This window comes from Cherax quadricarinatus, chromosome 25, assembly GCF_038502225.1.
Source record: "Cherax quadricarinatus isolate ZL_2023a chromosome 25, ASM3850222v1, whole genome shotgun sequence".
Taxonomy (NCBI): domain Eukaryota; kingdom Metazoa; phylum Arthropoda; class Malacostraca; order Decapoda; family Parastacidae; genus Cherax; species Cherax quadricarinatus.
Genome location: NC_091316.1, coordinates 2,227,316 through 2,249,588, shown reverse-complemented (window position 1 = coordinate 2,249,588; position 22,273 = coordinate 2,227,316). Strand labels below are relative to the sequence as shown.

The 22,273-nt window shown below is 38.0% G+C and overlaps 1 protein-coding gene across 3 annotated transcripts in view; it reads left to right on the top strand.

The window, feature by feature from the left end:
- The window catches only part of LOC128690067 (dual specificity protein phosphatase 3-like), a 73,173-nt gene extending 54,784 nt beyond the window's left edge, over positions 1 to 18,389 (top strand). Inside the window, exons 4-7 of one of the 3 annotated variants that reach the window (XM_070088550.1) lie at positions 4,125 to 4,239; positions 5,972 to 6,083; positions 7,129 to 7,245; positions 13,852 to 18,389. In XM_070088550.1, coding sequence (XP_069944651.1) covers positions 4,125 to 4,239; positions 5,972 to 6,083; positions 7,129 to 7,245; positions 13,852 to 13,946 — 439 coding nt within the window. In that variant the 3' untranslated portion in view covers positions 13,947 to 18,389. Of the gene's footprint in view, positions 1 to 3,193; positions 3,718 to 4,124; positions 4,240 to 5,971; positions 6,084 to 7,128; positions 7,246 to 9,000; positions 11,843 to 13,851 lie in introns of those variants that run through there. The other 2 variants (XM_070088549.1, XR_011392396.1) reach the window with 2 other exon arrangements.
- The last annotated feature ends 3,884 nt before the right edge of the window (positions 18,390 to 22,273 follow it).

Here is a 22,273-nt window from a genome sequence, read left to right as displayed (position 1 = left end):
CAAAACATGCGCTTGGTTGACAAGTGTGACATGCAGATTGGTTTTGTTGACTGTGTTCGTAAGAGTTACAAGTGGTACATGAAACTTTTCTTCCATCTCATGGACATTTCAATGCTGAATGCATATAATATGTACCAAATAAAGACTGGTAACAGACCACCGTATGGTGAATTTTGTTTGTCTGTTGTCAGACAACTCATAATGAAGTACCAAGTAACAACACCTGCAGTACAACATGGTCCTCGAATTCATCACAATATACCCAAGCGTTTGAGGAGAGAAGGTGATCATTTCATAATACAGCTTCCTTCAACTCAAAAGAAATTTGCTCAGAAGAGATGCATTGTCTGTGCACAAACAAAACGACAGCAACAAAGACGCAAAGACACTCGGTTTATGTGTGAGGAATGTAAGGTGCCTCTGTGCATGGTGCCTTGTTTCAAGGAGTTCCACAAGCTCCAGCAGTTCTAAAACCATGTCCAGTGATTGTAAATATATGATAGAACATTAGTATTATACAATATTTGTGCATGTTTATTGTAATAAACAACAGTGGTAAACAATAATATGATAATAACTTTAGTGCGGTTATTGTGTTCAATACAGTGAGTATATATATATCAATTATATACAGTATTGGTCTCTCAGGCCCCAAATGTTAGTAGGAATAGAAAAAAATTGGAAAAGAAAAGAAAAAACAACTAAAACAACAAAATAATACGCGTATGTGGAATTTGTCGATGTTGCCGCCACCACATCATTTTCTATAAACTTCTTGGCACTGTATCTCGGTAAGTAATGATCAGATTCTAATTTTTTTTTGTTTTATTACCTTCACAAAAATATGCTCTTTAATTCTGTAAGAAAAAATAATTTTTTTTTTTTTTCAAAATTTCTTGGACACTGGTGCGTGACTTCAGATTTTGGCCTTGGACCCTGAAAGGGTTAAGCAAAGACCACCACTGTTGAAAATTTTAATCTGAACAGGAACAGCATTCTCTAGTCATTGCTTGTAATTCCACAACTTCAAGTTTATTAACTGTTAGTAAATTGGCAAATTTGCATCTACACAGTCTAAACTTATAATGTACCATTCTGTCCATAAGATGCATCAAAAGTTCAAAATTGAAACTGTGCAGAAGAGGCAGACTCAAGTTATTTCACAGAAAAAGTACAACTATTTCAAAAATAAAATTGGCAAATTGGCACCTACATGCTATAATAACAGTACCAACCTTATCCTACATAGGATACACCAGTGTTGAAAATTTCAAGCTGGTCAGAAAAGGTTTTCTCAAGTTAACAAAAAAAAAATGAATAATCTATATAAAATTGACCAGAGGGATACCTGCATATGCCACTAGTTAAATTAACCTTTCCCTACTTATAATAAACCAGCGTTGAAAGTTTGAAGCCAATCAGATGAGGTATTCTCTAGTTCTTTCAACAAACCGGCCGTATCCCACCAAGGCAGGGTGGCCCAAAAAGAAAAACAAAAGTTTATCTTTAAATTTAGTAATTTATACAGGAGAAGGGGTTACTAGCTCCTTGCTCCTGGCATTTTAGTCGCCTCGTACAACAAGCATGGCTTATGGAGGAAGAATTCTGTTCCACTTCCCCATGGAGATAACAGGAAACAAACAAGAACAAGAACTAGTAAGAAAATATTAGAAGAAAACCCAGAGGGGTGTGTATATATATGCTTGTACATGTATGTGTAGTGTGACCTAAGTGTAAGTAGAAGTAGCAAGACGTACCTGAAATCTTGCATGTTTATGAGACAAAAAAAAGGACACCAGCAGTCCTACCATCATGTAAAACAATTACAGGCTTTCGTTTTACACTCACTTGGCAAGACGGTAGTACCTCCCTGGGCGGCTGCTGTCTACCAGTCTACTACCTGTATTCTCTAGTAATAAACATGAAAAAAAAATTCTCTCAACACTTACAGGTACATTAGGAATACCGAAATAGATCATGGATTTTACTTAACATTGGCCACCCCCACCAAGGTAGGCTGACCCAAAAAAGGGAAAATACATATACCTTTTTGGGGGGAAGGGGTCATTATACTCAGTGGGAGGTGGCTGGTGTATTAAAAAAAGATAGATAAATGGGGACATACAGCACCATGGGAATGAGAAGTAATTGTTTTAATGTGAGGAAGGGAAGGGTAGCTCCAGTTCCTTTTATCAGAAGCTCTTTACTGGCATCAAAGCCTACCACCTTGATAGGCAACCCCAACCACAACACTGTTTTCTATCAAACTGTTTCGGATTTTGGCCATCTTCCCAGTGTTTTTGGGCTTGAGAGACTACACTTTCGTAGTTATGTATTGAATGCATACGGCTCACTCATGGATATCACATAGAGAAACAATTAGCACCACTCTATGAGGGTTGTCAGGTTGCATTATCCATCCAATACTTATTAATTGATTGTCTTAGCCAATCAGAGTACACGAAGAACCCACTTGCAGTGTCTCCACTGCCCCAACATGCTTACTCTTGCTCACCTCCTTGCTGGAAGTCCCACTTTTGATGCAGATTCTCTCTTTGACTTGTTAACTGAAACTAGCATTTTACATTAACTTTGACTTTTTAACTGAAACTAACATTTTACACTAACTTTGATTTAAATTTTATTTCACTAACCCCCACCACTGCTAACCCCAGACTTTGCAGTCTCCCCTACCTCTTGCTCATTCTTAGCCTTTGCACATTTCTACTTTCACACATCCCTCCCTGCAGTGCTGTGTGACCCCTGCAGGTTTAGTGCTTAATTTGATTATATTAATAATAATAATTAATGAGTAATCCCATAATGATTATAGATTTTTTTTCAACATATCAGCTGTCTCCCACTGAGGCAGGGTGACCCAAAAAAGAAATAAACACTTTCACCATCATTCCACACTTTCACCATCATTCCACACTTTCACCATCATTAAAGATATTGAAGAGAATAATAGATGAGTGATTATAAAACAAGTTAATATCAGAAAGTCTCATAAATGTGGAGAGATTTGTGCACAATATTGGCAAACTTCAAAATAGTTTTTAAATACACATGTAAACAGTACTGTATAATCATATGGTATCAGGAAGTAGATATGCATGTCTTTACCATAGGCATGGGCCTTATCTGTTGAGAATATGACCACTAAAATCCTAACCTAGCTTTTTACCAGCAGGCTGTATGGTCATGATACCTCCCAGCACCTCACCCTCATTCGCACCTTCCACTACACCAGCCCTCGCCGTGACCACCACCCACCTAGTTATCCTACCAGTCTTCTTTCCTTAACCACCTCCCTTTCCCTGTCACCATGTGGGTTTACAAAAGATACCAAGACCCGCTTCTACCACCTTCTCTACCTGCTCCTCCAGTCTCTCTGTCTCCATCCACTCCTTGCCTCACTTCTTATGTTTTCTTCACTTTCAATGCTGCTCCTCTTCCCTTTTTACTCTACTTATTCTGCCTGCTCCTCTACCAATTTCTTTTTCTCATCCTGCTTTAACTCCCACACCACCTGTACCCACTACCCCAAACCCTGTTCCTCTGCCCATTCTCCCTCTTTCCTATTCTTCACCTTCCCCATGAACTTTCACTTCTTCCTTATCTGCCAACTCCAGTGCCCTCTGCCTTCACAAGGGAAAGTGGGTGAAAAGAATGAGGAGGGCTGGCTAATACTGGGTAGAAGGAAGATGAAGAAAGGTAATGCCATCATGGGGCACAAGAAAATCATAGAGGTTGGATGCCCTTTCTGTGTTTTCTTATCTCTGTGGCCAGATTCTGAAATTTTTTCAACACAAAGTAATATACCTACTGTGCCAGGAAGAAACTGTGGTAGGGTTGTATAAATAATTATAGTAAATGTGACTGTCACTGCTTCAAAACATGGGTACTAGTCCGTGATTGCAATTTTAAGTCAAATTTATGGCTGGGATATGTTGTAGGCCACAAAGTCAAGGATCACACCCTTGTCAAGCTAAAGCACTGAACTCAAGAGGTACCATGGAAAAAGCAACATTGATATTAAGCAATAAACCTAATGCTAATATATTTTTAATTTTCTTATCTTTCATTATAATATATTGTACTTGACAGTAATTTATTTTCAGTGATGCAGCCATGAATGAGCAGTACCTTCTCCGTCATGGCATTACACATATAGTTAATGCTGCAAATAATTCTGCTGGACCTGCCCCTGTTAAAACTGGTTCAACTTATTATAAGGTATGTGTTTATTTTGAAATATTTTTAATGCATGTATGATTTGTTTTTTTCCTCAGCAAAGAAAAAAATAATCTACATAGGTACATAGGGCAGCAATAAGGCTAATGTTGCAAATGTATGGAACAGATGATAAGTTGTAAAGTTTATTTATGAGGTAAATAAGGCTCAGGTTTGAGTGTACACGAGAGAAGGGGAAAGTTTTTTTCAGATAAAAGTAGATCTTCGGCATAAGTGTGCAATAGCACAGTGTTTATAGATGGGGTTGGAAAAAAGAGAGAATGTTAGAGCATAGATAATGAATCAGAGTGAGAGTTGTCACAATTGTTATTTGCAAATGCAGAAAATTACATGTGTTGAGGAATATGTGGATAGAAAGAAGTTTGTGAGCTAGGGGGGACAGATCATAAGTTCAGGAAGCTTCTGACCTGGATTGATCTGAACATTCTGGGCTTGACAGTAATTCAGACAGTAGAGAAGCAGTTGATATGGAAAGTTAAGTTTATTAATAGGGTAAATATTAGGGCTGGATAAAAGTGGGTGTAGGGAACATCTGAGGGAGGCTTGGAAGGGGCTTTTGAGAATAATGGGTTTGAGCATCCAGCTGTATATGTGAGTATTGTAGATCAGTATTTTTGAAAAATGTGACATACTGTTAGAGTGTGAGGATGGTAATATCTATGAAGGTATTCAGAAAATTTGGTTTGTATGTATATGAGCCAAGTTTCTCTTAGGATGCAAGTTGGCATTGGGGTCTCTGTAAAATGAGAATTTAAGCAGTAATCTGGAGCTTCTCGCATGTGAATCCTGTGTTCACACATCTGTGATCCCATGGCAACAAGTTTTCAGAAGCATCAACCTATTGCTCTGTTTCTTTAATCTTATCGCATTCAGGAATTGTGAGATGTAAAATCACTGCTTGTTGTAATGCACAGTGAACTCTCACTCACCTAGGTTAGTTGGTGTATTATTATTACGTATTATGATCATGGGGGAGTGCCTAACCCGTAGAATTATACATGTGGGGGGGGGGTGGATGTAAGGTATTCAGACTCAATTAAGGGAACCAGAGCACAGATCAAATCCCTAGCTCAAGAGCCCCTCACCAGCATCAAGGAACCTCCAGTGAGGGGTTAGTGTAAAATCCTCTCCATTTGAATGGATATTCCAGTCAGGTTAGCATTTTTTCAGTTTTTTTATTTGTAAACCAAAGCAAGTGTGTATGTGGCAGTGTGGGTCCCTATGCTTACATTCTGCCCATCATGCTTTACTAAATATAAGTAACAAAAAAAGGCACAATACCGTGACTGGAACGATACACAAATAACCCACACATAGAAGAGAGGAACTTACGATGACGTTTCTGTCCAACTTGGACCATTTACAAAGTCACTTTGTAAATAGTCCAAGTCAGACCAAACGTTGTCGTAAGCTCCTCTCTTCTATGTGCGTGTTATTTGTGCATGACTATAAGGGATGACATAGCTCCCCACTTTCATTTTAGATCCTAACAAAGTACAGTAGGTAGTCTTACTAGTTCACTATCAGTGATACAAAACTAAAATGCTATAGGAAAGGGTCAGCACATAAGCACTGCTCATGACCACCTTTTGCTAGCCATTTCTTTAAATTACGTATATCATTCTTCATGTTATCACGTATGTACAACATTAGTTGCTTTTAGTGTAAATAAAGGCTGATCATTTATTTAATTCATGTATGTTTATATTTGCAGGATCCTTCAATCACATACATAGGACTTGACCTCATTGATCTTCCATTTATCAATATTTCAATGCATTTTGAGAAGGCTTCAGAATTTATTGACAATGCTTTAAGCTCAGGAGGTTAGTACAATATATTATTTTTTGTGTAATTAAATATGACTATAATTTTAGTACACTGTACATGATAGCACAGTATCCCTACTACTTCTAAAACTAAAACAACAGGTCAGTTTTCAATGTGGTAGTAGATTTTTAAAAAGTTTTTTATATACAGTGAACCTCTGTTTAACAGACTAATTGAAGGAGAGCAGATGGCCAGTTATGGCATTTGTGGTAGATAAAGAAAAGATTGCTTTGCAATGATTATAACAATAATGAACAGTTCTGCAACCAAACGACTTCGTCCATTGTTTCCAAATCCAGTAATCTAGTAGATTTTGTTCCAGCTACATATATCTAAAGTCCATTAAATGGAGGGTTTACTGTATTTGATGTGCTGTTGGAGTGTGAGCAAGATAACATGAAGGAACTGAAGAAAACCAGTTAGTCAGTCTGTGAGTTCTGGCTATGGTTGGTATAGTGGATGTATTTTTTAGGATGGATGGGGAGGTTGCAGTTCAGAGGGTCGTTTGAATTTGGAGAGAGCACCATATATGAAAAAGAATTCTTTTTTCTTGCTATGATCTGAAACCAACAAAGGATCTGTGAATTAATGGGTAAATTTACATGTCAGTCCATAGGAACTGACAGGTAAAATGCCAATGTTCCAAATAGCAGTGTTGTACTGTACTGTGCTTCTTTTTTTTTTTTTTTTTTTTTTTTAATTATCATCTCAGACTTTAAACAGATGAAAGCAGTCTGCCTTTGTCTCAAATATATTTTTTTGGTTCTAACTTATTATATTTCCCTAAATTTATCACTAGTAATTACTCATTTTTTAAATACCTATTTGTAGTCACAGGAACAGAAGTGTGCTTTTGTTATGCCATCTTCAGTAATTAATTGATCATATAATTTTTGTAAATTTCTATCTCTTTTTAATCCATTCCACTGTTCTATCATTTTGTAAACAAAAAAAATTTTTTAGTATTCTTTTAGCTTTACTTTTTTTCCTCAAGTTACAACTGTGGCCTCTCTTATGTGAACTGCTGTGCCTGTCATACAGGAAAAGTTTTGGTCCACTGCAGACAAGGGCGTTCACGATCAGCAACAATTGTTGCAGCATACCTGATGATGTGTCACAACATGACAGCAGCTACTGCACTAACAATGCTAAGAGAGAGTGAGTTACCATTACAGTATTAAAAATGATATAATCTGTAATATATTGGTAATTAAGTGGAATATCAAAGAGGCTTATATTTTTTTGTGTGATACCCAAGGATTCTCTTACCAGTACAAAGCAGTGAACACAACAGCATTTCTTTGAAAATACACATACTTTCTGTATTAAGGCCTTTCACTGTTGGTACCTTCTTTATGAAGAAAATGACACCAAAAATGCAAAAATTTATATAATACTTACTGAATTACATAGGAACAAAGTTGAAAGTTTGGGAGCACTCTGTGTAACTGATTGCACCCAATTCGCTGCTCAAACCAGCACAATTTTCAGTTATTTCCTAGTATGCATTTTGTACTATCTACTGAGTGTAAGTAACTGCCCATTCAACCAGAATTCAAAAATTTGACCAATTTTACTATCTGTTCAACAACTTCCATTAGAAAAAAAGTCCGTAAACTAACACTGTGGGTATTGCAGCCAGTAAAGTAACCTTCCCTCTATTCATTACTTATGAAACACTTGTCCTCCATACTGAATCCATCATCACACAAAAATTGAATGTTTATCCCTCTTTCTCAGCCAATAAACCATAACCAAGAATGCTTAATCATAGTTTAGGCCATCCCAGTAACTGAAGCAGCCCTGGTAAAACCTACAGAACTGACTGGGGGGTAGGGAAGAATCCCTACCCTACACTTACCCAGGAAATTGCCAAAAGTCAACCATTTCTGCTACTTTGGGGACTCTTTTACACCACTTCTAGTCCAAAACCAAGGAAAATTTTCTTCCATTTCAATAATATGGCTTCCAGTATATCTATTAACACCAAAAATCACCCAATAAAACTAAGAAATCCACCCTAAAATATGCCCCAAAGTTACTATTTTAACTCAAATGCAAGGTCAGTGGGTAGCTGTTCCCATCATGCACTGCATAGGGCAGGATTTTTTTTTATATTGTGCACATCCAATGCACAGACCTATTCTCTCATGTTAAGGCCAAAATTTGCTACTTACACCAAATTTGAGGGGCTATGAATTAGTAGGTAGTAGGTTGGTAGACAGCAACCACCCAGGGAGGTACTACCATCCTGCCAAGCGAGTGTAAAACAAAAGCCTGTAATTGTTTTACATGATGGTAGGATTGCTGGTGTCCTTTTTTCTGTCTCATGAACATCCAAGATTTCAGGTACGTCTTGCTACTTCTACTTACACTTAGGTCACACTACACATACATGTACAAGCATATATATACACACCCCTCTGGGTTTTCTGCTATTTTCTTTCTAGTTCTTGTTCTTGTTTATTTCCTCTTATCTCCATGGGGAAGTGGAACAGAATTCTTCCTCCGTAAGCCATGCGTGTTGTAAGAGGCGACTAAAATGCCGGGAGCAAGGGGCTAGTAACCCCTTCTCCTGTATAAATTACTAAATTTAAAAAGAGAAACTTTTGTTTTTCTTTTTAGGCCACCCTGCCTCGGTGGGATACGGCCGGTTTGTTGAAAAAAAAAAAAAAAAAAAATGAATTATGCGTAGATCCACGTCAGCAACACTGATGTAGCTCTGCATGCCAATAGTGAAAGTGTTAATGTATTTTTATGTGTGAGATGTGAGTACTGAAATGAAATATAGTATGCTGTCATAAATGTATTATAATTATAATCAAACCTAAGTGCTAAACCACCAGGGTCATATAGCACTTTCATAATTACAGCTAAAGATGTCACCATTTATCCATTGTTTCTTCTTCCCAGTTCGAGAGATTCGACCTAACAATGGTTTTCTTCAGCAGCTGGCAGAGCTAGATCTAAATCTGTTCAGAATGAGGTTAGACAAACTGAGAGACGAGTCATCCTCCGAATCAGAGTCAGAGCCAGACGAGAACTCATCACTTGATTGTGAAAATGATAGTGATATCTCATAATGAGAGGATGTAAATAAAAAATTCTGATCAACCAAGAAGAGGTAGAACTGTTATCTCTATTGGACTGAATGTATGAGAAACACAAGGAAAAGTTACGTGCATCCTTGTGTATTTATTTATTTGAATGCACATATTATTTTTTACTACAACCATCTATCTTCTTACCCAAGGTAGGATAACACAAAAATGGAAACATATTCGCTATCATTGGTGATAACAGTAAGGTCAAGGGGGTATGGTTTAGATTTATGATTAAATTGCTGGACTGTGTGCAACAGATTTTTGAATGTAGGAAGGTGGGTGAGAGAGGAAAAAGAATGATGAAAAAAAAAAAAGGTGGTAATCAAGGATAAGTTAGCACATAAAAGTTTTTTTTTTTTTCAACAAATCGGCCATATCCCACCGAGGCAGGGTGACCTGAAAAAGAAAAACGAAAGTTTCTCTTTTTAAATTTAGTAATGTATACAGGAGAAAGGGCTACTAGCCCCTTGCTCCTGGCATAAAAGATTTATACATTGTAAAATTTACATAAAGAAATAAGAACATAAGGAGAGAGAAACAAAAGGGTAAAGAGGGATGAGGGAGTGTAAAAAAACATGTGAGATAATGGGTGAATATTTGTTAGGAAGCATGGGAAGCAGCCATGGAGAGAGATAAGGCAAGACAGCCTGAGGAAGAAGTGGGCTTTACAATGAAATTGGTGACATGCTAGAATGAAAGGTAGATGCTTCAGAGTGAATATTTTGAGAAGTTGTTAAAGAGCTGGAGACGAGTGTGGAGGAACTGGTTGAGGCAGTGGACGGGTTACAAGGAAAGAAAGTAGTGAGGGTTAATGGGATATAAGATTTGGAATACTAATAGCAGGTGGTATATATTTTTAAAATAATTGGTCTATTTGTTTTTCTATGGAAAATTAAAATAAACAATTACTTTATAACTATCACCCTTTTGTTCAGTATTTACACCTAAATTCTTAACTTATGATGATGATTGCATTTTACTTTTAACAGTTTCTTTTTTACATTAGTTTTGATAATAAAGGACATTTATGATCAATAAATGAGAAATTTGACTTTAGCTGTAATAAAGAACTGCTAAGATAATTAAACTGTCTATTTTGTGTTCTAATTTCAGCATCCAGTAGTTTAAACAGTCAAGAATACAGTGGACCCCCGACATTCGATGGCATCGTCATTTGATAAATCCGACACTCGATGCATTTTAACACAAAAATTTCGCCTCGACATTCGATCGAAAACCCGCTATTCGATACGATTCGTACGAGACGTGTCCACATGTGGCCTGAACTGCCCCATGTGTGCCAGTGTTTACAAGCCAGCCAGTGTGTGCGCATCTAAGGATGCATTCGGTACATTCCATATTATCCGGATTATCACTGTTTTTGGTGCTTGTTTCTGCAAAATAAGTCACCATGGGCCCCAAGAAAGCTTCTAGTACCAACCCTGTGGTAAAAAGGGTGAGAATTAGTATGGAAATTAAGAAAGATTTTGAAGGGTTTGGGGCTAACCCTGAGAAGCCTATGCCAGTTGTGGAATCCATTGTGCCTATTTAAAAAATTAAGGATGAAAATCACCCTAACACAGCTATTGCAAGCCATGCTGGTGACTGCGTATTACAATGACAGTGTTGTGGCCCATTTTAGACAAATCTTAAAGGAACGGGAGATACAGAGCTCTATGGACAGATTTGTTGTGCGACAGAAGTCCAGTGACTCTCAAGCTGGTCCTAGTGGCATTAAAAGAAGAAGGGAAGTAACCCCGGAAAAGGACTTGTTACCTCAAGTCCTAATGTAAGGGGTTTCCCTTTCTTAACAGTAACAACTTCAACACTCTCCCCTCCTCCCATCCCATCAATCATCACCAGATCTTCATTAAAGGTAAGTGTCAATTATTCTATTGTTATTATTCTATTGTTATTGTTGTTATTGTAATTTTTCTATTGCATTAAACTTAATATTTCATGTGGTAAAATTTTTTTTTCATACTTTTGGGTGTCTTGCACGGATTAATTTGATTTCCATTATTTCTTATGGGGAAAATTAATTTTACTTTCAATATTTTCAACATTCAATGAGCTCTCAGGAACGGATTAATATCGAATGTCGGGGGTCCACTGTATATTCATGTAAACAAATTTTTTTATTATATATACCTTATACCTAACAAAATTTAGGTACATGTACATGTATAAAGTCATATTCTTGGCACATATTGAGAAAGCAAAGATCCAAGTCCCACTTCTATGTCATGAATTAAAGCATCTCTACTGTCCTGAAGATGAGTAGTTTTGCTTGGCCATGGCTTCATATAATAATGTCATAAATAGCCTTGACCTTAGGAAACTTTATTTTTATCAGGAACAGTAATACCAAAGCTAACATCAGCATCTTTATTCAGATGTTTCAGAGAAATGTCTGCATCAAGTCATTGAATAAAGTAGGATTTTACATTAACAAGGAGGATTTAAAAGAGGGGGATCTGGAGGATCAAGTGTTCACATTAAATCACACTGTTTGTTGCATTGTTGGATTTGGAACTGGCATATGTCAGGGTAGATAGGAAAGGAATGTAGAATGTGTTGTAAATGTATAAAATAGGGATCTTTCTTCTTCTTTCAACACACTGGCCGTATCCCACCAAGGCAGGTTGGCCTTGGTGGGATACATGAGAAAGGGTTACTAGGCCCTTGCTCCTGGCATTTTAGTCGCCTCTTACAACATGCATGGCTTATGGAGGAAGAATTCTGTTCCACTTCCCCATGGAGAATGAAATAGGGATATGAATTGTTAAAAGCACTGTAGTATTATTAGGTACTATCCTCCACAAGTGCTTAAATCATTATAAGTATATGTGATGTCATTGTAAAACATGTTTTTAGATGGGGTTGTTAAAAAAGTGAATGCTAAAGTTTTAGGGAGAAATGTGGGCTTTAACAAATTTAAATAACTTATTCATGTGCCTACTACATACACAGAACAATACACGCAAATATAAACCCTCCACTCAAACTTCTCACCAACCTTAACAGGACACACGACCATAACACAAGACACAGATCTCTTTTTGATATACCTCGTGTCCATATCACACTGTGTAAAAACTCTATGCACATAAAGGGCCCCAAAATATGGAATTCATTACCAGAAGATACTAAAGTAACCCGGTCTGAAAATCAATTTAAGACTCTTCTCAAAAGCCACTTAATCACCCTAGACTAAATGCTCAATACTCAGTACTCACATACTCAATATGTATTCCCATATCATAATTTCAACAATTACTTTTGCGCCTTTTATCCATTGTCGACAGGAATATAATTGAATCATTATTTCACAAAAAGCATTTTTGAATATATGAATATATCTTTTATCTTATATAAATTAGATTCACTTATAATTAATAATCTACTGTACAACTATGATATAATTAATAATCTACTGTACAACTATGATATAATTAATATTCTACTGTACAACTATGATATAATTCTTAGTGTTAAGTAGTCAGTAAGCCAATAATGTTAAGTCGGCTCATAATGCCTAGGCATAATAAAGCCTCTCTTTGCATTGCAACCCATTATTGTAAATACATAATCTCAATGTCCTATTTGCAAAGACATAAATAAATAAATAAAATAAAATAAATTGTCACAGTTACGCTATGCCAGTGATACAGTGTATTTGAGAGATTTGGGAAAGAAGTTGCAGAAATTAATGGAGTTTGAGAGGTTTTGTAAAAGTAGACAGTTGAATGGGAATACAGAAAAGAGCAAAGTGATGAAAGTAAGAAGTGATGACAATATGAAATTGGAGGAAAGAAGAATGGAAGAAGTGAATGTATTAAGATATTTGGAAGCGAATATGTAGGCAGATGGGTCTGCAAGTGATGAGTTGAATCACAGAATACAATAGTTGAATAGTCTCTAGAAAGAAGGAAGTTCATCAGTGGCAGTAAAACTTGAAATGTGTCAGAGCATAGTCTACCTGGAATCTACCTGGAGGGCATTCCGGAGATCAATACCCCCCGCGGCCTGGTCCATGACCAGGCCTCCCGGCGGATCAAGTCCTGATCAACGAAGCTGTTACTGCTAGCCGCACATAGTCCAACTTATGAACCGCAGCCCGGCTGATCCGGCACTGACTTTAGATATGTGTTCAGCTCCCTCTGAAGACAACCAGGGGTCTATTGGTAATGCCCCTTATGACTGGTGGGAGGCTGTTGAACAGTCTTGGGCTCTGGACACTTATTGTGTTTTCTTTTAGTGTACCAGTGGCACCCCTACTTTTCCTGGGGGTATGTTGCATCGCCTGCCAAGTCTTTTGCTTTCGTAGGGAGTGATTTCTGTGTGCAGATTAGGAACCAGTCCCTCCAGAGTCTTCCAGGTGTAGATTATAATATATCTCTCTCGCCTGCACTCCATTGAGTACAAGTCAAGTACTTCTAGACATTCACAGTAGTTAAGGTGTTTGAGGGAACTTATACATGCAGTAAAGGTTCTGTGTACATTCTCTAGATCTGCAATTTCACCTGCCTTGAATGGGGATGTTAATGTACAGCAATATTCCAGCCTAGAGAGAACAAGTGATTTAAAAAGGATCATCACTGGCCTAGCATCTCTTTTTTTTATGTTCTCATTATCCATCCTATCGGTTTCCTTGCAGATGTGATAGTGGCGTTGTTGTGGCCCTTGAAGGTGAGATCTTTGGACATTACCACACTCAGCTCCTTCACGTTACTTTTCCGCTCTATTGTGTGATTAGTCCTTGTTATTATTTCCTCCAGTTTTCCATAACATCATGTTGTTCTCCAATGCCCATTGGAAAACTTGGTTTATATCTTCTTGGAGATTTGCAGATCCTAGTATCGTCTGCAAAAGATGATACAGTGCTATCAAATCAAATCAAAGTTCATTCTCTATAAGGGTTACAATGCGGGGTTTACAGATTTTGGTTATTGTGTGGTTTACATGTAATAAAATACTAATTACAGAGGGGGCCGCTAGAACACCTAGCATGGCTAGGCATTTCGGGCAAACTTAGATTAATTCTTAACTTGTGGAGTAAGTTGACTAAATACTAAGTGACTAAATACTAGTTTGTAAGTTTAGCAATGTGAATGCTTTTGTTTTGGCACAATACATAGTTTCTATATTGGAGTATCACAGGCAAACTTGTGACTGGTTTACATCTCTGTCTATGTCTGATATGAGGATGAGGAACAGGATAGGGGCGAGTACTGTGCCTTGTGGAACAGAGCTCTTCACTATGGAAGATTCCGATTTAACTCTGTTTACCACTGCTCTTTGTGTTTGATTGGTTAGAAAGCTGAAGATCCATCTGCCTACTTTGCCAGTTATCCCTTTAGCATGCATTTTGTGTGCTATTACACCATGATCACACTTGTCAAAGGCTTTTGCAAAATATATGTATGCTACATCTGCATTCTGTTTGTTTTCCAGTGCATCTAAAACCATATCATAGTGGTCCAATAATTGCAAAAGGCAGGAGCGACCTGCTCTGAAACCACGTTGCCCTGGATTGTGCTAACATTATTATATCATTGTAAGATGGGCTTCTTGATTGTTACAGTGAGGAGGCCACTGGAGGCAGTGTAGATACATGCTTGAAATGAGTGCTTGATGTGAAAATCTTGCAAGGAATAACGAATTAAAAATTAGAATTTGAAGTGGTGGTATGAAAGGTATATATCAAGGCGCAGAAACATTGTTTATGTGGTTTAGGAATTTTGAAAGATTGAATGAAGCATGATAGGTTGGCTAAGACTAAAGGAAACAGATTGGGAAGTCCAGCTAAACTAGTGATTTACACAGGCAACTCATGAAAGTCAGGTGTTAAGCATGTGACATGATTCAGGTATCAGGTTTGACATATGGCTTGCAGTATTCATGTACTGCTTTCCACAACAAAGTACTTGGACTAAAACAATCTACTTTACCTGGAATGAAGCCTCCATTTTTTTTTTTTTTTTTTTTTTTTTTTAAGATATGGTAATAAATTTTGTCACTCTCTATTTTGGCTTTTAATTTATATTTAATCTATATGGGATGAATTATTAAACTTGGAATAATGATGATTGTAGGCATATCATCAGTCTATAAATACATAAAATCATGCTCTTTCTAGTGTAGCTAAGAGTAGTTAATTCAAAGTTTAATTCAAAGTTTATTCTCTATAAGGATTACAATGTTGAATTTACAGAATTTGGTTATTGTGTGGTTTACATGTAGTTAAATAATGATTACAGAGTGTACCACTAGAAGAGTAGTTAATGATTGCTATATCTTTCTATTCATCTTTTGGAACACAGTAGATATGGAAATTTGTATTTTATTTCTCTTTAACACTTTCAGGGTTGGTGCCGTACTAGTACGGCTTGCACGCCAGGGTTGCTGGCATACTAGTACTCATAAATTCTAGCGCCTTCAAATCTAGCGAGAGAAAGCTGGTAGGCCTACATATGAAAGAATGGGTCTATGTGGTCAGTGTACGCAGTATAAAAAATCCTGCAGCACATAGTGCATAATGAGAAAAAAAAAAAACTCTGACTGTGTTTTTGGTTTAAAACAGCGACTTTGTAGTGTATTTTCATATGATATTTATGGTTGCATTCTAGTTTTCCTGGTCTCATTTTATAGAATGGAAGACATATTATGGAAATTGAGATGATTTTGATTGGTTTCACAAAGAAACGTACCTTGAAATTGAGCTCAAAGTAGCAGAAATGTTCGATTTTTGCCAAAGTTCAAAAGTAAACAAATCCTGCCATGCGTCCAATACACGTCAACTGGTGAGTCTAATATTCTTTCACAAGTGTGCTGATATTATTTATACCATTTCTACACTAATGCAGTAGTCTGCATAACAGTAAATCTTTTATTTTTTTGTGAGAATAAAAATTCAAAGTGGGAAGCAAAACAAATGTAACAGAGGCCTGGGGACATGACTAATGAACAGAGGAAATATCGTTTAAGTGCCAGGAATGTCTGTCTTGTTTATTCTGGACCCTATTTGGAAATTGGCATCTTTTGAAATTTGTGTGAAATTGGCAAAATTGCCAATTTCTGACCACTTCATTGGATAGTTGAAATTGGTAAATGGGTGATTTCTTGTACTCATTCGATAGAAAAAATGGAGTTCTAGCGAAAGAGTTATGATTTCTTTGACTGGAACATGGGAATTGGCCGAAAATAGGGCTCAAAGTGGGCGAAATCGCCGATGCGTAAACATCATCGAGACTGCTAACTTCGCGAGAGCATAATTCTGTAAGTTTTCCATCAAATTTCATACTTTTGGTGTCATTATGATCGGGAAAAGATTATCATTTTATAAGAATTTTTTTTTTTTTTTTTCGAAAAATTTCCGACCCTGAGAACAAGTTTAGGAGAGGGCCTGCCGACCCTGAAAGGGTTAAGGTTCCATCCACATATCTTGAGTTTGTAAATGAATTAAGAAAATTTAATCTAAATATTCATGTTTAATTATTTACCTGTTAAAAATATATTTAATTGATTGTATTTACTTTCATCTGATGAACTAACAAGGCTGACTTCAGACTTTACTGTATTATGTAAACTGCATCTTTTTGGAATGTTTTAATGGAAAACTTGATGCAATAGTAATATATGTGAAATTTATATTTATTGCACTCTAGGTTAGTTAACTCATAATAGCAACGGAGATAACACATTGTTCCAAAATCTTAGATAGCCCAGTTTGTCATAATAGTAAAACAATATGTATATGCAGTACATATTCTTGTACAAATGTTGAAAAAAATAATCATTGAAAAAAAATCAAGATTACTAGTACAGTGGTACCTCGGTATACGTTCTTAATCCATTCCAGGACCTTGGACTTATACCAAACAGGACGTATACCAAACGAATTTTCCCAAAAGAAATATAGGGAAAACAATTAATCCATTCCCATGAAAAAAAATCCTATTGTTATTGACATATTATACATTGATGGAGTTGTATAAAATAATTTTAACATTGCTTAATACTAAAATATGTAATTTAAACACTACTTAATACTGTAATATATACATAGACACAAAAAAATTAGATGAAACAAATGCAAATTTAACCTCATTTTACTTTGCTGAAAAGTCTAGTGCCTACTAGAATAATGCTAGGAGGGAGGAGGAGGAAATGTTATTGTTTGGAAGGAAAGACTCCTCTTTTCTGTCTCTTTTTCCCTATATGGACCTGGTTGAAGCTTATCAGGTTTGACTTTTACTAAAAATCTGTCCAAAGAACTTTGCTTTTGCCTTCTCCTCAGGATGTTTCAGAAATGTGACATTGTCTGGTCATTCCAGACAATGTATTATGGCTTGTTTGGGCTTTGTTGGGGTGGTACTTCTCTGCAAAGTTTTTGACGTCCATCCATTTGGCAAAGATTTCCTTGATAAATGAAGTAGGGGCTTCCTCTATCTCCTCTTCTGAGCCTGAAGAGGGTGCATCCATCTTAGTCTTGTGCTCCTCCTTCTCAAGTTCCTGCAGCTCTTCAGTGGTCAGCTCTTCCCTGTGCCCCTCCACTAATTCCTCCACATCACCATCACTCACATCCAGACCCATGGACCTGCCCAGAGAGACACTATCCTCCACTACAGATACAGCCTCAAAGCCCTCAGATCCCTTTCATCCACTGCTTCTGGCCACAAATTCCTCCAAGCAGAGTTCATTGTTCTGTATGAAACTTCCTGCCAGGCTTTGTCAATGAGAGTTATGCAATGGATGATAGTACTGACACTAGTGGGCAGTCATGGCTTTGTCTCTCTCGAGAGAGAGGTAAACAAGGGTAGCACACAGTGTCGTGGCTCATTTTAACCCATATTTGTTCTAGCACGCGAGTTGTATTCCAAACAAAGGTCGTATACCAAGCAATAATTTTCGCATCCAAACAGGACATATACCAAGTTGGACTTACTCCGAAGTGGACGTATACTAAGGTACAACTGTAATTGTATATAGTATATATATATAAATATAACTTGAGTTTTACAGCAAAAAATCTCTGAAAGTCACTCATATTTTATTATCATTATTTTCCCTCAGTATTGTTTGTTGTTGTTCTTTAGTTTAATATTTGATTATTTGTGAACAGGCATAATGATCACTAAGATGCAAATGAGCACATTCTTATTGTATACATCTCAAATATACAGTACTATATTCTTAAGATTTTTAAGGTTTTTCCTGATCATTTGACAATATCTTCAAGCCTGACTTATGAGCCCCTAGGTAGCTGGGTTCTCATTTTAACAACTGAAAATAGGCTCTTGGTGAATAACCTGAGGGTTAGTTTTGGTCAAATTCTATTATGGTCGTTTTAGAATAAATTAAACTTAAGTATTTTGTTAACTGTTAGTGGGTGATTTTTTTAGAATACAAAAAACTTGACGACCTGTAAAATTATGTAAAACTTTCATGGCACACATAAGTGCGATAAGGCACCTAAACTACTGGGAATGGTTGAAGGTCCTTGATCTGTATTCCCTCGAATGCAGGCGAGAGAGATACATGATAATACATGTATACACTTGGAAGGTCCTGGAGAGATTGGTACCAAACTTGCACACGAAAATCACTCCACATGAAAGTAAAAGACTCGGCAGGAGATGCAACATTCCCCCGATGAAAAGCAGGGGTGCCACGAGAACACTGAGAGACAACACAATAAGTGTCTGGGGCCCAAGGCTATTCAATTGCCTCCCAGCATACATAAGGGGGATTACCAATAGACCCCTGGCTGTCTTTTAGAAGGCACTGGACAGGCACCTAAAGTCAGTACCTGACCAACCGGGCTGTGGTTCGTACGTCAGTTTGCGTGTGGCCAGCAGTAACAGCCTGGTTGATCAGACCCTGATCCACCATGAGGCCTGGTCTCAGACCGGGCCACGGAGGCGTTGACCCCCGAAACCCTCTCCAGGTAAACCATTATGAATAATGATGGTTGAAAAAGTAGAGTTCTAGAATGATACATTGTTGGACTTGTGAGCTCTAGCATAAAAAAGAAAACTCAGTCAGAATGCAGTATTAAACAAAAGTACCAAGCAGGAAGATCATCCACCTGTACAGAAGGATAATTTTTGAGTAAAAGGGCCAGGTGGATTCATGAATCAGAATCACTGCTCCTGCTGGTCACACCAACAGTGGCTCTTTCAGAATGCTTCATGATTGGCAAACTCTTTCTGGATAAGGATGTTGACCAAAAATATTGGCAAAGAGGGAGGAGATGAAAAAGTAAATGCACCTACCATATCCATCATCTTGATGATGAGAGTGGCTGGTAAGGATCCCATCAAACTGAAACAGTAGTAGAACAGCAAGTGATGTTCTGTCGAAAAACTAACCTGAAGGGCCTGGGAGTGATAATGTCTGAGAATCTCACTCTCAAAGATCACATCATTGTATCTACCACATCTGCTAGGAAAATGATAGGATGGATAATGAGAACCTTCAGAACTAGGGATGCCAAGCCAATGAAGATTCTCTTCAAATCACTTGTTCTCTAGGCTGGAATGTTGCTGTACATTAATGGCCCCTTTTAAAGTAGGCGAAATTGCAGACCTGGAGAATATACAGAGAACTTTCACTGTAAGTATAAGTACCATAAATCACCTGAATTACTAGGACCAGTTGACCTGTACTCCTTGGAATGCAGGCCAGAGAGATGTACGATAATATACACTTGGTCTAGTCCCAAATCTGCACATGGAAATCACTCCCTATGAAAGAAAATGATTCAACAGGCGGTGCAGCATCCCCCAAGTGAAAAGCAGGGACACTATGAGTACACTAAGAGACAACACAGTAAGTGTCAGAAACCCAAGATCGTTCAACTGCCTCCCAACATTCACAAGGAGGATTACCAATAGACCCCTGGCTGTCTTCAAGAGGGAGCTGGACAGACATCTAAAGTCAGTACCTGACCAGCCGGGCTGTGATTCATACATCAGTTTATGTGCAGCCAGCAGTAACAGCCTGGCTGTTCAAGCCCTGATCTATTACGAGGCCTGGTCATGGACAGGGCTGTGGGGGGCACTGACCCTCAGAATAACCAGGTTTACTCTGGGTAAGACTGTAGCATATTCCAAATTTAACACGAAAACTGAGCTAATTCTTGTGGTCTGGTGTGCAACGCCTCTTTGTCTATTAGATTTTTTTATTTTGACACCAAAACAGCTAGTTTATGGTGTACCCCATATCCATCCTGTGGACGGTAGCGCAAGAGTATATTTATACACAAAAGATCTATAAACTAGGTCTCAGAATGGTTTATAGGCATACATCTGCATTTTTATCAACAGTTCATTTATCTGTTGCAAAAAAAAAATTTAAGGTAAGGGATCCAGTATTTATACAAGAGAAGGGCAGGGATGGGAGAAAAAGATAGAAAAATAAAAGAAGGCAGTGGAGGTAGTAGTGGAAGAGGTAGTGCAGGTGGTAGCAGTAGTTGTAGTGGGTAGGGGAAGAAGTGGTAGTGGCACAAAAATCTGAGAATAAAGTGAAGCAAGGTGGTAGTAGTAGTAGTGGAGAAAGTCTGAGAATAAAAAACAAACTGCAAGAGCTAATGGCCATGATGGTGAGACCAAACACACAGGGAAGGAAAACACAGGACAGAACACAAATAGGCAGAAGAAAGGAAAGGCAAAGAAAATATATGAAAGGAGAGGAGATAAAGATTAGGTCAAGTCACGAGTATTCTGAAGTTTGGAGCATCTACAGAAACAAACCCCTCAGGGAAGGTTCCTTAATGTTGGTGAGGGGCTCTTGATTTAGGGAATTGGATCTGTGCTCCAGTTCCCCGAATTAAGCCTGAATGCCTTCCACATTCCCCCCCCCCCAGGCGCTGTATAATCCTATGGGTTTAACGCTTCCCCTTGATAATACAGAAACAAAGCCAGGACTAAGATTCAGATGAGGAAAGTTGTGTATAAGACAGGGTTTCCCAAAGTGGTCAGTATCAACCCATAAGAGCCGATGTGACTATCCAAGGGGTTGATAAATGGCTGGGGGTCAAAAGAGGAAGGGAAGTTAGTAAATGTCTGGCGAAGTTCTTCGCGATGTGTATCTGTGATCTTCCACCCTCCCCCTTGTCTTTCATCTCTCCAACAAAATATCAGTGCCCTTGTTGACGCTCATCAGCTGCAACCTTCCCATCAATGAAATCAACAGTCAGTAAAAAAGGGGGTTATGTTAAATCTTATATTTTTCATAATTTAAATATTAACTATTTTTATGAAGTCAGTATTATTACTATCTATTATTATTATTTGTAGTACTATTAGTTAAAGTACTAATTAAATTAGTTTCATATAAATGTTTGGGGGTGTTTAAACAATCCGAAACTTCATAGAACATAAGAAAGGAGGATCACTGCAGCAGGCCTGTTGGCCCATACTAGGCAGGTCCTTTACAATCCATCCCACAAACAAAACATTTGCCCAACCCAATTTTAATGCTACCCAAGAAATAATCTCTGATAACTCTATCTACTCATGTGCAAGTCCCAATCAGATCCAACCCCTCTAACTCATTACCTGGAGTTTACCTGGAGAGAGTTCCGGGGGTCAACGCCCCTGCGGCCCGGTCTGTGACCAGGCCTCCTGGTGGATCAGAGCCTGATCAACCAGGCTGTTACTGCTGGCTGCACGCAAACCAACGTACGAGCCACAGCCCGGCTGGTCAGGAACCGACTTTAGGTGCTTGTCCAGTGCCAGCTTGAAGACTGCCAGGGGTCTGTTGGTAATCCCCCTTATGTATGCTGGGAGGCAGTTGAACAGTCTCGGGTCCCTAACACTTATTGTATGGTCTCTTAACGTGCTAGTGACACCCCTGCTTTTCATTGGGGGGATGTTGCATCGTCTGCCAAGTCTTTTGCTTTTGTAGTGAGTGATTTTCGTGTGCAAGTTCGGTACTAGTCCCTCTAGGATTTTCCAGGTGTATATAATCATGTATCTCTCCCGCCTGCGTTCCAGGGAATACAGGTTCAGGAACCTCAAGCACTCCCAGTAATTGAGGTGTTTTATCTCCGTTATGCGTGCCGTGAAGGTTCT